This window comes from Plectropomus leopardus, chromosome 23, assembly GCF_026936395.1.
Source record: "Plectropomus leopardus strain MGB_pleo_1.0 chromosome 23, ASM2693639v1, whole genome shotgun sequence".
NCBI classification, from domain to species: Eukaryota; Metazoa; Chordata; class Actinopteri; order Perciformes; family Serranidae; genus Plectropomus; species Plectropomus leopardus.
Window position 1 is genome coordinate 15,020,510 of NC_142198.1, and position 16,929 is coordinate 15,037,438.

The 16,929-nt window shown below is 38.2% G+C and overlaps 1 protein-coding gene and 1 long non-coding RNA gene across 4 annotated transcripts in view; one reads left to right on the forward strand and one right to left on the reverse strand.

Moving 5' to 3' along the window:
• The window catches only part of LOC148185671 (uncharacterized), a 93,165-nt gene that overhangs the window by 16,846 nt on the left and 59,390 nt on the right, over positions 1–16,929 (forward strand). For all 3 annotated transcript variants that reach the window (XR_015775733.1, XR_015775735.1, XR_015775734.1), the window contains exon 2: positions 4,932–5,025. This is a non-coding gene — a long non-coding RNA (uncharacterized LOC148185671). The remainder of the gene's footprint in view (positions 1–4,931; positions 5,026–16,929) is intronic.
• On the reverse strand, positions 7,301–11,323 carry LOC121962529 (serine protease 27-like). Its single transcript, XM_042512794.2, has 6 exons — positions 11,266–11,323; positions 9,835–9,858; positions 9,577–9,739; positions 8,756–9,021; positions 8,509–8,648; positions 7,301–7,768 (listed from the first exon to the last, which is right to left on the reverse strand). Exons 1-6 carry the CDS (start codon positions 11,321–11,323, stop codon positions 7,301–7,303), a joined length of 1,119 nt encoding a protein of 372 aa, XP_042368728.2.

The window sequence follows — 16,929 nt, forward strand, 5'->3', positions numbered from 1 at the left end:
AGGGCAACCAGGATGGAGGGTAAAACTTCCACTGACTGAAATGCCTGATGCATACAAATATACATAGCTGATTAATGAACTTGTCAATCACACATCAAAGGCAATGCCCAGGAAAGAGCAGTGTTGAGAGCTGCAGGAAAACTAGAACGGCGAGTTTGAGGGAGGTTGTTACGCTTGATTAATATTCTCAGACGATCAGATAATTTTTCTGGAAAAATTTTGGTTGGTTGTTTTGATCAAGTCAGCAGTCAGATTTCCCTCTGGGCTTCTATGGAGCTTGTTTTTTTTATATTACTGGAGTATTTTTTTAACACGTTTTAGCTAAAACTTTAGTCTTGAGGCTGCTGTGATATGAAACTTCTCAGACCATAATTCCAACTTCTGGTGCTGCTCTATAGTTTCTATATATATATATATATATATATATATATATATATATATATATATATGTATGTATAGTGGTTATGTATAGTGGTAATGGTTCTCTGTTTATTGTACAGTTGCAAAAAGTAAAGCTGTCTTTCACTCTTTTTGTCAGTACAGTCAAGAATGCAGTCGCCTTTTTTGCTGAAACTTTATTGGAATTGTCACTGGACAAAACAGACCAAAGGTGTCATGTTGTGACCGGTTGATCGATCCTTTAAGTGTAGGTGAAAAAGTTGTCATCTGCTATCACAAATAGATTTTTGGAGCTGGACTGGTTATAAGGAGCGCTATTGGAATATTTATACCTTTGAAAAGTTTAAAGCACACTTAGGGCAGAGATGGCACAGCAGAATGTCAGGCGCATTGAAAGTGAAACTTAACTCTTTGTTCTGCTGGATCTAAACGATGACTTTAACTCACATTTTTGGAGCTGGACCATTCATTAGGAGAACTATGAGAATATATATGTTCATTCATCCATTCGCCATGACCACTTATCCTCTTAAGAGTCATGGGAGGGGTGAAGCCTATTCCAGCTGACATTGGGCGAAAAGCGGGGACAGATCAATAGACTATCACAAGGCTGGCGCATAGAGACAGGCAAGCATTCACACTCACATTCACACCCGTGGACAATTTAGAGCTGCCAATTAACCTGCATGTCTTTAAACTGTAGGAGGAAGCTGGGGAACCCGAAGAAAACCCAGGCTGACATGGGGAGAACATGCAAACTCTGCTGCACAAAACACATCGGCTGAATTTCTGATTCTGTGGTAGATACTGCACTTAAAACCTGTTTAGTGAACAAAGTCATGGTTTAGAATTTGATGTAGCTTTAAGAGAAAAAAGTTCAGAGAGAAGTCATTTAGGGAGTGTGGAGCCGAATATCAGCTGCACTGTCATCCCTTTACTTAACTGCAGAGGCTTTCCTGCACATAAAGAGCTCAGTGAAGGGAGAGAAAGGGGAGGTGAAAGGATGAAGAGAGAGAGAGAGAGAGAGTGTGTGTATGTGTGTGTGTGTTTGTGGGCCCCATCTTGAATACATATGAGTGTTGTTTACTGAAAGGTCTCAGAGTCTTGCATACCTGAAAACTTTTGTTTTGCTCACCACACTGTGAAGACAATATGCATCAATATGATTTATAACCATCAACAAAGCAGCCTTAGTGAGTAAATTGCATGTAGTTTTGTGTGTGTGTATGTGAGAGAGACAGTAGTGGCTACTGAAGCAAACAAATCCAGTTCAGTACTGCAGCTGAGGCTGCAAAGAGAAAGATTAAAGCAATTTACTCATGTGTCTCTCAAACACACTTGATCTTTCTCTCTCACACACTTGCTTGGAAATCAACAGATGCTGACTTCAGTGATTTTTCATTTTGTTGTGAGCCCAGAGCAAGAGGACGAGGACACGGGGAGGAGGGGGACACAGGCAGCAAAATGAAAGGAGTGAAACAAATATGGAGGTAGAAGTAGTTTTAGGTGAAAGACGGTTGAATCTCACACATGTGCGGATTTACCTTTTGATGCAGTGCTGAAGACTGAGATGTAAACACACACAACAGGCCATAGCAACAACTCAGTGCTTATTCAGATACTTCTCCAACGAAACATTTTTAAATACCCAGAAGAAAAGTAGGAAACACAGAGGAACCGCAAAACCAAAGCCTCCCTTTTTTCAAAGCTCATGAGACACTTATGGAGGAAGAGTTGAGGGAATAGGAAGTGAAACACAGCTGCATGATTCATGTGCTGGTGAGCGACTATGATTGATGGTCTGCAAGTTCTACTACTGCTGCAACTGTCACATAAATTTACCTGCTACTGTCACTCTGGATCTGCCAATAATAGCTCTAATGCTATGGAAAACCTTTTTTTGTAGGTTTTAATTTGGAATAATTGTTCTCCTAATTTGTGCTTTTATAATATTGTGTTTTGTTCCTATCCCTTTCAAAGAAAATCTTAAAGTGGCCATAGACAATGTTTTTTGTAATACCAGTGTATCAGTTGTTCAGAGTGACAAACCTACAAAGAATCGGCAGCTCCCCTCGACTGTATGGAGCTTTATATTGAGTTTCTGCTTATTGTTTTGCTGTCTGGTCCACAGCTTTACTGTGTTAGTTTACTCTCACTGCCCTAATAGCGTAATTTTCAGGCACAGCAGGCAAAAAAAGCTGTAAAACCACCGTTACAGCAGACAGAGGAAAATGGTGTTTAACTGATGAACTTAGTAGAGCATTAAGTTGCTAAAAAGCCAGGTTTTTGCTCCGTGAGTTTGTAGAGGCCAAAAACAGAGCAAGAGAAGAGTGAATATTGGACTTACATAAATCAGGTTGTCATGAAAAAGACCTTAAATTAATGCTAATGTTACTTTAAAACTTCTTTAGGCGTAAATAAGCAACAGTTTGCTCAAAGTTTACCACATCAACTTGAGCTTACAGATTTTTCACCAGTTTCAGCTGCCCTCAGGTGGCTAAAAATTAGTCACTGCAGGTTTAATGCTCTTAAGGTTTTTGTTATAAAATATTTCATTCATTGCTGCGGTTTGTTTTGTTGTAGGTCTTTGCCTAACATTTAAGCACTTTGGTTTGCATCTCAGCATAAAAGTTGCTTAACAAATAAAGTTTTAAACAGAAATCACAACAGAACCAAATACAACAGCTACTGTAGAGATTTAAGGATGAAAAGCCACAAAGATTGACAAATAGTCTTTTCACATTAGGTTGTATAACAGTGATGTGGAGGAGAGCTCACTAACAATGGCAGCATCTTAACTTCACCATGAGTCATTACATATAAACAGTGAGTGAGTCAGCAGTGAGATGGAGCTGCAACAGGCTCTGCAGTGTGCTGCTGTTTATAATGCTGTGATTGAAAAGTCAGGTGTCATTGGTGTCTCTTTCTCTGAGCCTTTGATTCAATTTTCACTAATGTGTAAGCCCTGGTTTTATCTAATATTCACCAATGTTTTAGCCCTGGTTTGATCAAATATTAAGTTATATTTTAACCATGATTTGGTCCAGCATTCACTGGTGTTGTAGCCCTGCTTTGGTTTAATATTCACCGTGTTTTGGTCTATTGTTTAACTGTTTTTAACCCTGATTTGGGCCAGTATTTAGTGGTGCTTAAGCCATGTTTTGGACCAAAATTCACTGATGTTTTAGCACTGGTTTGCTTCAGTGTTCACTAATATTTTAGATATGATCTGGTCCAGTATGCTCTGATGTTTTGGCCTTGGTTTCCATCCAGTACTGACGTGTATTTTAGTTCTGGTTTTGTGCAATATTAACTGATGTTGTGGCCTGGTTTGGTCCAACATTATCGTGCATTTTAGCACCGGTTTGGTCCACAATTCACTGTTGTTTTAGCCCCAGTTTGGTCCCATATTCACTGATGTATTAGCTCTGGTTTGGTTCAAGATTTACTGGTGTTGTAGCCCTGCATTGGGTTAATATTAATTCAGCACTGTTTTAGTCCAGTGTTCTACTGTTTGCCCCAGTATTTTATAGTGTTTAATCTCTGTTTTTGGATCAATATTTAGGAATGTTTTTGTCCAGTTTTAGCCCATTAATTACTTATGACTAAGCCCATGTTTGCGCTAGAATTCACCTGTGTTTTAGCCAATTTTTTGTCCAGCATTGGCTTGTGTGTGGCCATATTTACCATTATATTTTATGTCAGTTGAGCTCTGTTTTGGGCCAGTGTCTACCAGTTTTAGTCTTGGTTTTGTCAAATATTGACTGGTATATATTATATATTAATATTCACTAGTGTTTTGTCCATTATTTGCTGGTTGTTTAGCCTTGTTTTTGTCCAGTATTGTCTGGTGTTTAGCTCTGTTTTATTCAATATTTACTGTCTTTGTAGCCCTGTTTAAGGCCAGTGTTAACTAGTGTTTTAGCAATGGCTTTGGCCCATTGTTTGCTGGTGTTAACGTCTTTGTCTTCACTGATCTGCTTCATTTTTGTGGGACTACTTTACAAAAAAAAAAAAAGTACATGCCTCTGAATTTACAGCATTCACTGCTTCAATGATTTTCTGCCATGCCATGTACTAAACACCGCTACTCAGGTTTCCAGACAAGATTCCTTCTCTTTTATGATCGTCTTCCATTAAAGGTTCATTTTTCACATGCCATCGCTCCCGTCATTCTGCCTTGAAGGATATAAAACAGAAAATGTATGGTCCACAGGTTAACTGTGCACGTATTTTCCAACGTTGTGAATGTAGCATGGATAGTGTGTCTTTATGTGACATTAATTATTTCATAAAAATCTGATGTGCAACTTAGAAAAAAACATCTGTACAGAAAAGGTATAAAACTCATACATGGCAGTGTCAGACTGTCAATCCCTATTATAGATCCTTCTTTCATTTGATCAAATTATATCTGCTGTTTACTGGCTCAGTAATAATAGCCACATTTCAATGTGTTTTTTGTTAAATCCTGCTGAAGTGCTGCAGCGTTCTCTCTGTTAATTAGCTTTTCTTGTCTGACTGTCTAACAGGGTCGCCGTTTTTCTTCTTCTTTTCTGCTCATGGCTCTGATCTTTGCACCAATGTGATGAAAAGAAAACCTTCAACAAAGAAGACATATTGCAGGTACATATTTTTTCTTGGACTAATTATCTTGTCTTTGCACCTTATCTTTTTCTTTAATCAGCCAAAGAGGGTCAAAATAATGCCATGTAAAGTACACATGACAAAAGAGACACAATGAGACTTATCATGTGAGGCGGTGTTAAAAAGGGCTCTCAAAAGTAATGACAATGGACACAATAACAGGGACACTTTTTCAGTAGTGTTTCTCTTCTAAGCTTTTAGACTGATAGAAAAAGGCCGGTAAAAAATAACAAGTTTCAGTATCATGAAAATGAATAATATGGCTCACAAAAAAAGAGGCAAAAGGGAGTGACACACTGAAACAAAGTACTTCTATTCTTTATTTTCAGGAGGGTGTTCCTCACCCTTGAGTCAGATTTGTTTTTTGTCATCTTTGTGTTGTGTGTGAAAACCGACCACAAACACACAATTCAGGCCGCTGAGACTAAAATAATAATATGCCATCACAGCCGCAGAATAGCAATGAGACCGTTGCTTCAGGCTGCTTGCTAGTTAGTTTTTCCGATCAGCCACCCAGAACATATTGGAGTGCAGGTTTGTCACAAATGATCCGCCGCGTCCTGCTGGGGATAGTGGTCGCGTTCATGTGTGAATATTTGAAAACACTAAAAACAGTGAAAGGAAATGAAAAATAATATACATTTGGCCCATTTAGGTTTCATTTTAGAGGAGGTTTGTGGACCTTGAAGGGCAATTAAGGACAAAGCGGTGCACAAATACACACAAGCCATATGCACATACACACATAAACACGCAGCTAATGAGTGCTCAAACACACTTGGAATCAGTGCATGTAATTTTTCACCCGATTGATCCTGCAGGCCAGGGGAGAAGAGTTGCACTTCCCTGCCAGGTTAACAGGACTGTGTGTGTGTTTCTGTGTGTGTGAGACCATGAGTAATCCTCTCTGAGGAGCTCCATGGGAAATGACAGAGCAGTAAAACAAACCAGAACTCCCAGTGTTTCAGGTTCAGACAGCCAGTTTATGAGCGGATTTTCACCTTGTACAAAAGACATTGAGGTTTTTATACAGAGGTCTGGCCAAATGTTCGGTGTAGTGCTGCACACGTTTTGGCAAGATGTGACTTATCAAGGGTCCAAGTGTGTTCCTTTTTTATTTTTATGCCTCCAGGCAAGCCACAGCTTTAGCTGAAGGCATAATGTTTTCAGGTTTTCTGTCTGTCCATTGGTCCCATCCTTGTAACCTGATACCTCAAGAAAATCTTGACGAAATTCTTCAAATTTGGCCCAAACGTCCGCTTAGACTCAACAATGAACTGATTAAATTTTGGTGGTCAAATGTTGCTGTGACCCTACAAAACATGTTTTTGGCCATAATTCAGGAATTCATTTGCTAAATATGACAAAATCTTCACACAAATGTGTGATAAACTTTTCTCGCCATAATTCAGCATCATAACTCAGAAACATAACGAGTGACACTTGGCCAGATACTGAATCGGTGACACTTATCTTGGGTGTCCACCTTGAAACTGTGCTGATTGTACAGATTTTCTGCGTGCTGGGTTGAAGATGTGTGTGAAGCATCCATGTTTATAGTACGTAGCGTCTTTGCAGCATCATCTATATTTAAACCACTGCCAACAGTCGTGGCTGCATGAGTCTGGGCAGACGTGGATATACACTGTAACTTCAACTTGACTGGTTTAAGGAGGCATAGAACTATAAGGCAATAATATAGTTCTCATTTAAAGCACACAAAACTTTATTTTATATATTTAAACATGGGTCCCTTGACTGTTTTGTGTTATTTTGTGTTATTTTTTTTTTTTTTTGTGAAACATGTCGAAAATTGTCTGAAAAAATGGTTTTCAAGACATACAAATTTACAAGACTTTACATAAATCCAACCACCATGTTTTTAAAATTGATAACTTTTTGATAGCATACAGAAAATAATGATTGATAATTCAACATCGAATCTTCAAAATATTTTTCATGTTGATCTGCAAGTGGTTTTACTTCTCAACCTGCTGCAGTGATGGACATTGTGACATCACAGGTGGGTGTGGTTACAGGTGTAACAGGTCACATTTCTGACCACACCCAGGTTAATAAGGCTTAAAACTTTCCACCAGAGAGATGAGACACTGCTTTTCAGCATAGTGTTAAAACATAATTTGTGATTTTTTTACGACATAATGCAACTTACATTTACTGTATAAGTAAATATAAGTCATTCAAAAAGGTTTGTTTTGTTGTTACCATTTCATTATAGATTGACATTTTCACGTTATACGTCACCAATCAGCACAAAGAGCGAAATAAGCAGAAGACAGAGTGAGGCGAAGTGAGTGAAGTGGGAGAAGTGAATTATGTTCTCACCACTGTCAAATACACTGTCACCTCCCTTATCATTACAGTCCTTGCAAGTGGTGTTAAAGGAATATGGCAGTGAAGTAGTAGCTGTGGTAGTGCGCGTTGTTTTGTTAGTGAGTGGTGCGTAAGTGGGGTATCTGGTGGTCGTAGCGTATAGTGTTGAACAGTCAAAGTATAAGTCATTGTCAAATCCTGAGGACGTGTAGGTGACAAAGCCGGGTTCGTCGCTGCCAGTGATGCCGCTGATCCAGCCCTGGTACTCTGACACACGAGTGTAAACTCCAGGAGATAAAGGTCTGGCGCAGCCATCACCAAAACTTACAACTCCACTCTGGACCCATGTAAAACCCTTTTTGGTTACCAGTGGCGCCCCAGAGTCTCCCTGTGGAAGGAAATTGATAGTTGTTGGGAAAGGATGTCATTTAGTCTCAGAACCGTCCACAATCATGCAGTACTGTTTGGTAACTGCTCAAGTCTGACCTCCTAGGAAATACATATCTAGAACATTATTAAATTTAATTATGTTCCCAGCTGGCCACCAGTGTCATTAGACATTAATTTTGTTTGAATTTAGGATGTTTTTGGCTGATGTGTGACACCGGGTGACCAAAATTCAATGTCACGGCAATGTCTAATGTCAATGTCAGGTTGGCGCAGAACACTGACAACAGATGATGTTGATAATTTGTTTTTTTCTAAGTGCAAATACTAAACCAAAATTAAATTTCTTCCAAATGTCTCATGCCAATATCATCTTGACACAGAGTAACATTTAGTGTTCAGAAATGGAGAAAAATACCCAACGTCTGCAACAAAGAATCAGCGAGAAATAGAGCTAGGACAAATCATGAAAACTATGTTACGCTGTTACTTACATAATAAGATAAAGCTAGTGTGAAACTAGCAATTATCAAAAGACTCAGGGGCAGCTGATATAGAAACACATTTAGATTTCAGGTAGATAAAGACTAGCTAGTAGAGAGGTACGTTATCTGCCCTGCCGAAACTGGAAGACCAAGTACATATTTCCAGGACAATGTTCTGCAGCTCTCTGTAAAATACTTTTTTCCTCTTAAAGTCATCAAAGCGTAACATAACAAATCCATAGAAAGTGGTGGTCACCTGACATGCATCCCTCCCTCCAGCTCTGAACCCGGCGCAGATCATGTTGTCTGTGAGGTAGGGAAAGGTGCATCTGCACTCATTGTTCCCCACTATTGGGACATTCACCTCTTGCAGGATGTCGGACAGGGTGGATGAATCTAATTGGAGATATTTCAAAAGTTACATTTCAAATTGGTGTGCAAAAAAGACAATTCATATGTGTATGCATCATTATGTAATGAAAGTGTGCAGTCTGTCAGCTTACCAGGATCAGTAGCACCAAAACCAGCGATCCAGCTGCTAACCCCGGTGTGGAAAGTGCTGTTTGCCGAGGCTAAGCACACCGGTTGTATGTACTCTGTAAAATTCACAGGGGCCGACAGCTTCAGAAGACATATGTCGTTCTCGTTGGTCAGGAAGTCATAAGACGGATGGCATTCGATTTTGTCAAGTCGCCGTGACACCTCATTCAAGTTTGGACCCCACAGGCTGTTGCGGCCCAGAACAACTTCTGCTGTTCTGAGGTCATCTCTTCAAGAAAAAGAAGTAAATAGTTAGTTTTTCACAGGATAGCTTCCAGTGTGGCAGTTCAGTTGAGCACTGAGAAATCACTGTGTTTAGTTAGAGTGTATGCGTGGCAGTAAGTGACACAAAGAAACAACAAAACCTAATTTTGTTCCTTCGCATGTCTGTGCATCATTGTGTCCCCACTCTAAATCTGTACTTCCTTGAATGCAGCGCAACAGCAGAGTCAATTCCAATATAAAAAAACTAATTTGAATTATTCAAATTGACCTCATTAGTTGATTTTATTTAGTTTAGATATTATTTAAAATTAATCAGTAATTACATTGATCTTGGAATCTTAGTCCTGGTGAAACTTTTTCATCGTCGATACCACGTTAAAGTAACTTCAATATTTACATAAAGTAGATATTAATTGGAGTTTGCAGTCCATGATAAATATAATAGAAGTGATTTAAAATGTGTCTAGACTTATGTGTATTGCTTGTCTCTTAAAAGTTAACAAACCAAAAACATAGAATTAAAAAAAAAAAAAAAAAACTTGCAATAGTGATCCCTCACCTTGTTAGGCAGTGAGCAGCTGTCATCACCCACTGATTGTGAATTAGCGACCCTGCACAGGAGAGATGGCCGCTAACATTTAAGCTGACTAGCCAGGGCCAACTTCCTGGAGACGCATTTTGACCCCCAACAACTCTGGTGTTCTTTACGGCCTGGCCACAAACTGACAAAGGAGAAGAGAGTTAAACATGGAGTATATGTTCTCTGTAGAGCTGAGAGGAGGAAACAAAACTTGTAATGCTGCTATTGGTTGCTTACCTGCCACCTTCTGTGATTGGCAACCTGAAATTTACAACACAGAAAGAAGTATGTTAAGTAAACCCCTTCAGGGTGAAGCAGATGATGACGTCATTTTTGAGTACGTACCAGACAGGATGTGTGAAAGTTTAACTGTGGCATACTTAATTGTAGGCAGAAAAACACCACTTTTGAAATGTTTTGCAAAAAATCTGGGGATCTAGTTTTTGGAAATACAATCATTATAAACTCATCATAGTTATTTTTTTAAACTGTTCTAAAGTCTAGGTTCCTAATACTAAAATGGTGCAACAAAATCATCATTCTTAATCATACTTGACTTCCGACACTACCGTAACTTTAATTCGGCATGCCTTGCCAAATAACTCCATGCTCATTTTTCTTGGCAAATGCATAAAAAAATTCATCAATGCACCTTACAGGGAACATGTTGTACAGCTGCACAAGAGGATACTTTGTGCAGTTATACAATTAGACAATAAGGTCAAAATATCAAAAAGAGAAAAAAGTGCAAATACACCTGTAAAAAATTAGCTCCAGTGTTAACTAGCTAAACTTTTAATGTCTGGGTTAATCCGCCTGAATTGTCAAGAGATTGTTGAACACTGATGGACAAAATCTGATTCAGAATGATTTGGCTTTGCACTCTGATGATGTTACACTTGCATGACAAACATTTCCAAAGAATAACTTGCACAAGTACTCTCTTAGATTAATTATTGTTTAAAATGGAGAAATGGAAAACACAGGAATGGTTTTCAAAATGAAGCACAACTATCCACACTCTACTGACACTTTAAGGCCTTGATTAAAGAAATGAAAAACTTTTTAATTGGCTTTTAGTTTGGGTTCATTTTACTAGTATAATTTTTCAAGTTTTGTTGTTCTGTGGGCATTTTTGTTTGTTTTTCTCCCACTCTTTGCTGTAGCTATTATTTCCATTTCTTCTTCTTTTTAATCATTTATTTTCATCTGATCTGGTCTTTTTAATCACTTTTCACTGCATCTGTCCATAAAATGCAATATATAAATTGTTTTTTTTATTATTATATTTTTATTACAACATAAAATTGGTCATCTTGCATTTTTTTATTGAAATATCTCTGTAATATGAAGGACAAAATTAAAAATCAGTTACACAATTCCTGGTATTTTGACCTAGTCAGGAGGACTCTCTTTCTGCTCATAAAGCAAACTGCAGAAAAACATTTTGATAAATAAAAGACATTTGAGGAACATGGATGAATATCAGGGAATGCCAAATGGGCCTTTTAATAGTAACCAGATAGAAAAATCTTATTAAAAAGTATTTAAAGACCTACCAGAGAGCCCACACATCAACTTAAGCAAAGTGACATGATAGTCTCAGCCACTGTTGACATTTACCAAGTAATGAATATAGAAAAAGAGAAATTAAACTGTCTTTCTTACCTCTGAATAAGAGAATGATCATCACTGTTAAGCCACGCGGAAACTGGAACAGAGCCATTTTTACTGTGCCTCCTTCAGCTTTTCCTTGCTGTTAAATACCATTTTTCTTAACTTAGCTCCGCCCACATGGTTCCAGTAAAGTGACTTTCCCTACATATCATAGCGGATGCTTTAAAACAGGCATCAAGACAAACATGTTTGACTTGATGCCTGTCTGCAGTGTTCATGTAGCTGCACACTAATTACACGCACCTATGTACTACAGGAGAATTAATATACCGTAATATTGAGTAAGAGGTGAACTCCCCACATAACTCATTCAAAGGTCATACTCATGGGCTGGTGCAGCAACATAATTGCCTGGCATCATTGTATTTGTTTTCTAACTGTCATAGCAACTTCAAGGCCAATGGATAAAAATTGCTTTGATTCATGAGAATGTTTCGCTAATGCTTTGATTCACTAATTTAATCCAAGCTGAAATAATGTTAAAAGTTAAAAATGACAAAAAAAAACCAGAAAAAAAACTCCACCCAAAAACACAATATGGCTGTTTCTTTCTAGATTTCAGTCCCTGAAGCTACTATTTGTCTTGTTCTACTCTTTTTACTTTATACTTGCACTTACCTGTAGGCAAAATGTAGAATATCTAACTCACTTAATAACCATATTACTGCGTAAAACCTACCTCTGCAGGGGCTACATATATACATTTATACTTGATATACCTGCAAAGAAAAATAATATTTTTGTCCAAAAATCAGTCAGTAGAGTAAATACAACCCCCATTGTTTGGCTTGAGTGCTCCTCCTAGAGTGTAAAAAAAGTCTAATGAATGTGCATGGCTGGGATGGGGTTATGGCACGCCCAGTCACCCAATCGTGCCGCCTCTTGATCCCCAGCACCTCCCTGCCCCCTGCACACACTCAAAGAAGTCGGTTGGTGAGAGGGCAGCTCTTGGTGATAAAAGCAAGTTCCTGCTACCAGGATCAGCCAATAGTAAAATTTAATTGCAATAGCCAGGTTTCAACCTTTAGATGGCAGTCATGATATATATTTATACACAATATGTAGTAATTTAATACTTTGCACTTAAATGTCAAGAGCTGAACCCGAATCAATCAACAACACTTCTATATATGTTGCCTTTCAAGTTAAAGAAATGGCCTTGAAAGAGTTTCAAAGACCATTCAACTTTAATGTTGTATACCGATAGACACCCTGTAAAAACACACTAAGCTGCATATTTTATGTGCAGGTTTTGGTACTAGAAAACATTTTTCTGTGTTTTGGTAAATGTGACCTCCATTCAATGATACATTCCTTTCTAAGACTGTACTGTAAAGCATTTTTAAAGGTGTCTTACAGTGTGTGGTGAGGAAATGCAAAGCTAGATCACACAGCAAAGTTGCCTTTTGTTTTCAGTGCGGCATTTTGTATGCTGGTTTTGAGCTCCAGATGACTCATGTTTTCTTTGTATGAGAAACAAAATGTTTGATCCAAGTTTGAAAATGTTCAATTCCAAGGAGCAGAAAAACACCTTGTCACCACAGCTTTTTCCTTTCTATTCAGGTTTTTTTTTTCTCTAGATACCTCATGGCCCTGGCTATTTTCATTACCTGTGCTTGCTACATGATTGACAGTAACCCATTCTGTGGCTGCCAAACAGAAGTAAAATGTTTCTTGCTCTGCTGACTGTGTAGACTTCAAAGTAAAGAGCAGAGTAGAGCTCCTTGTGTTTCAGAGTATGGAGTTTGTCCAACTTCAAATTCTCAGAAAGAGAAAGTTTACAGAAGATACTGTGGTTTTGAACATGTGACACCAAAGTCATCAATTTAAGGTGACTTTAGTTGTCTTTGTGACGCCCCTCTCACAGTCCACACACGATTCGGTAAATGAATGGATTCTAATTGATTTGTGGCAAATTTTTTTGGGTTTAGGGTCAGGTATTAGGTAGGATTTTCGAGTAAAGAAAGCTCTAGTCAGAGTCAAGTCTTGAATCATTGGTGCGTAAGTCCAAGTCGAGTTGTCAAGTCTTTTTTTGATTTTGTCAAGTCAAGTCTGAAGTCATCAAGTTGTGACTCTCATCCAAGTCTTGACTAAAGTCCACACCTCTGGTTTCAAGCAGTTTTTGTGAGCTGCTCCAATTTAGTAAATGAAACGTCTTACATAATGTTAGTTGAGCCACCCACAGGTGTGTCCACTTTACTGGCTAATGAGACTTTTTCTCAGGACTGTCTACATGTTTGTGTAATGATTTTCCAACTCCCTTGTTATTTTTGTTGCACCCGTTAGAGCAGGACCTCTCTTACTGGACACACTAAGATGTAAAAACCCAACAAAATCAATGCATCCAAATATAATTGCCAAGATTAGAGGATTTGTTCAAAAAATGGAAATGAATCTGCACAAATCTTCCACATCAAGTCAAACTTTGATGAATGCTGACATATGAATTTGCACCGTCAGCCAATAGCAAGCTGTTTTTACTGTGCTGACCCTTGAGGGAAAGGAAAGTTGGAGAGTCCAAAACAGCGGAACTATCGTAGCCATGGATTAATAAATAGGTTTGCACATAAATTTGGAGGCAGGGGCCTGCTTGTTCCCATAAAAGATACTTGGTGGTGCATTGACCCAAACAGTTCATCTTATGCTTTTAAAATTACCTGGATAATCGGCTCTGCCTCCGCACTGTGTGACCCCTAGAGCAGGTGCACTGGAGACTTTGGCCGTACATCCAGTTTGTTGCTCCGTTAACTTGAATTGGGATAAAATGGTTCAGTCGTGCGTTTCCTCGAGATTTTTCAAATCAGACTTAATGGATCTAATTCTAATTCTGAGTTTTGTGGGGGTTGTGGTGCTTATAAAAATGCACCATTGATTTACAGATGGGTCTTTGCTATGCAAGTCTATGGGGAAATTTCTTTTGGCAATGATTATAATTCCACTGTTTGCAATCACGAGTTTTAGCTTTGCCCGTTGCATTTCCCTGGCCTTGACGTAGCTCATTATCTAACCTCCTTTTTCAGAATAAAAAGTGCTATGCAGCTGCTTTTTGACAGGGATGAATGGGGCAAAAACAGTTTGAATTATAAATAATCATAAATTGTAAATTATTGTCCTGTTAGTGACCATTTGGCAGCTGACAGTTGGCTAGCTGGAGCTTTTTTCCCCCTCACAAATATCTTTTTTCATACAAAATGGTGTGCCATGATAAACAAAAGGCCAAGAGGAAGAAAACGGCACAGTAGAGAAAAAAAAGAGCTGTCTGAGCGGCTGTGACTGACAAACACTAGCTTGGCCGGCTAGCAAATTAGCAGTTAGCTTCACAGCCACCTGTGCCCAGCCTTAATTATTTTGCACGGACAAGTAAATGTCTCTTTGTCGCTTTATCATTTTTAAACAACCTCTGGTAACCTCAAAGATTTTAGCACAGCTTTAGGCTGAGCCAGAAAAAGGGAAAACATCTGTGTGGGGTATGAAGGGCCTTTAAAATATGTTTGAATTATGAAGCTTAAATGTCAAGGCACTTACCTCAAGGCAGCCCTGAGTGATCATACTGACTTCATACAAAACCAAGAAAATCTTTAAAACCAATAAGGCTAGAAAAATTGAAAGCCAAGGATGAGGCCTTCAAAATGTTTTCTTATTACCTACTTGTAATGCGCGGATGATTACACATATTCATTGCATTGCTCAAGGATGTGCCTATTGTTCAAATCTGTCTGCCTTTGCAGGATGTTCCCGCCTATTGTTCTAATCTTTTTGCCCTCGCACATGTGACTAAACACTCCTAAATACCTTCTAAACATTATTAGAAGACATCTAGTAACCACTGAGGATGTGTAGGGAAATCAATCATGCAGTATGACAATAAAAATCAATTAAATATAATTTTATTTTTATGAAAGGTGGCAATAGCCGGCAGCACATTTGTCATTACATATTTCCGCAGTGGAGAACGAGCAGAGAAAAACGTTTCATGTAATCATGAAATAGTAATGTAACAGTTAGTACAAGCACTATATGCTCAGAAAATTAAAGTTCATATGATGATGAAAACAAAACCAGCGTTTACAGGCCTCATTCGGATCCCTCAAAAGTAAAAAGTTAAAAAGGCATTTAATTCATTATTCTAAAAATAAGGCCTTAAGTGACATTGAAATGTCTTAAATCAATCTTCCAAAAGTCTTAACAATAAGACACTGGAGGAATATTTTTTCTGACTTTGCATTGCAAAAGCTTAAAATAATGATTAACTTAAAAAAGTAATACATTTCTGAATGCCTTCTTTTTTTGCGACTGTACTACTGTAAAATTGGTCTTAAATTCCATGTGGCGTCAAAAGAGTTAAAAAGTCTTAAATCCCACTTGCTTTAAGTTTACTTAACTTTAAAAATATTCTTTACTGTTTGCAGTAGTTTGCACACTCTCTCATAAATAATAAAAGTAAAGAGATAAATAAATCAATTAGTAGAAAAAAAAGGTACAATAGCATTTAACACATATTTTAGTTATGTGCTTGTTTTTTGAGTGTATTTGCCACTTTTATTATGCCCAGGGTTGCCCAAAGTTGGCCTGCCACAAAGTTAGATTTGGCCCGCCACATATTTCTTGCAAAAAAATAACAAAACGAATGGTGAAGGCAAATTTTATTTAGTTAGATCACTATTTATTTTTATTGTTTCCATAATCTGAGCCTGGTGGGTTGAGTGAGTCTTGGCACAGGAAGTCAGCTTAAGTGGGAAAAATTGGAGCATGGGCAAAAGACTTTTCAGTTAAGACAACTGGGGATGCTATTACCATATTGCATCTTAAAAATACAATTACTGTTTGTTTTTGGCCCATAACCCACCATTAAGTTTCAGCTCTGGCCATCCAAAAGAAACAAAATGGCAACCCTGATCACACCTGTGCTCCACACTGAACTTGCTAATCATTGTTGAGTCATCAGCAGTAGCCTTCAGCTCTTAGGCACCTCATGTCATAAAGCAGGCTGCAACTGTTACGACAACTGAATACAAACAGTAGGATTTTTTTTTTTTAACGCCCACCAGCTACCTCAATGCTAAAATTAACAAATAATGATAGCGTTAACTGCAGATCCACCTGTCACTGCTATTCATCCGAGATGTACAATTATGACGCACGTACATTTGGCAGCACATGAAGCGAGTTGGCAGCTTTCCCACTACAGCATGTTGCAATGTTCTGTTTGGAGAATTAGACCAGCTTTTGCAGTACAGACTAATGAATGAGCGACAGAAATGGGACAAAACTTCTTGTTTTCCCCAATCTGTTTTGGGGACTGAAGAACGAAAAGTTCCAGAAAGTTGTGAGGCAATGACGAGTTACGCCCATCAAAAATTGCATGACATGTAAGGGCTTAAAGATAATGTGTTTCATTCGCACTTAAATCATATGCACAGCAAATTCAGTTATTAAATCCACATAACAATCATCAAGGTGTAACAAAATGAACTTGTGTGCTCCTGCACATCTTAAACTGATTAGTCTTTTTTTTTATTGTTCTACACAGTTTCTGCCAATGCTAGTTCTGCTAATCTTTATCCAAATTCACAGGTTTCGGGAGCAAAGACTGCATGATTAACCTTGTTCTTTAGACACCTGCAGCATTGCATTTTTTTTTTAACAATAGAAATG

Bases quoted from the DNA above. Each gene is read 5' to 3' on its own strand.
- LOC121962529 (XM_042512794.2), bottom strand. From the start codon at position 11,323: ATGGCTCTGTTCCAGTTTCCGCGTGGCTTAACAGTGATGATCATTCTC. The intron at 9,859-11,265 runs GTAAGAAAGACA...TGTAAATTTCAG, and splicing joins GATCATTCTCTTATTCAGAG to GTTGCCAATCACAGAAGGTG. The intron at 8,649-8,755 runs GTAAGCTGACAG...ATCTCCAATTAG, and splicing joins TTTTGGTGCTACTGATCCTG to ATTCATCCACCCTGTCCGAC.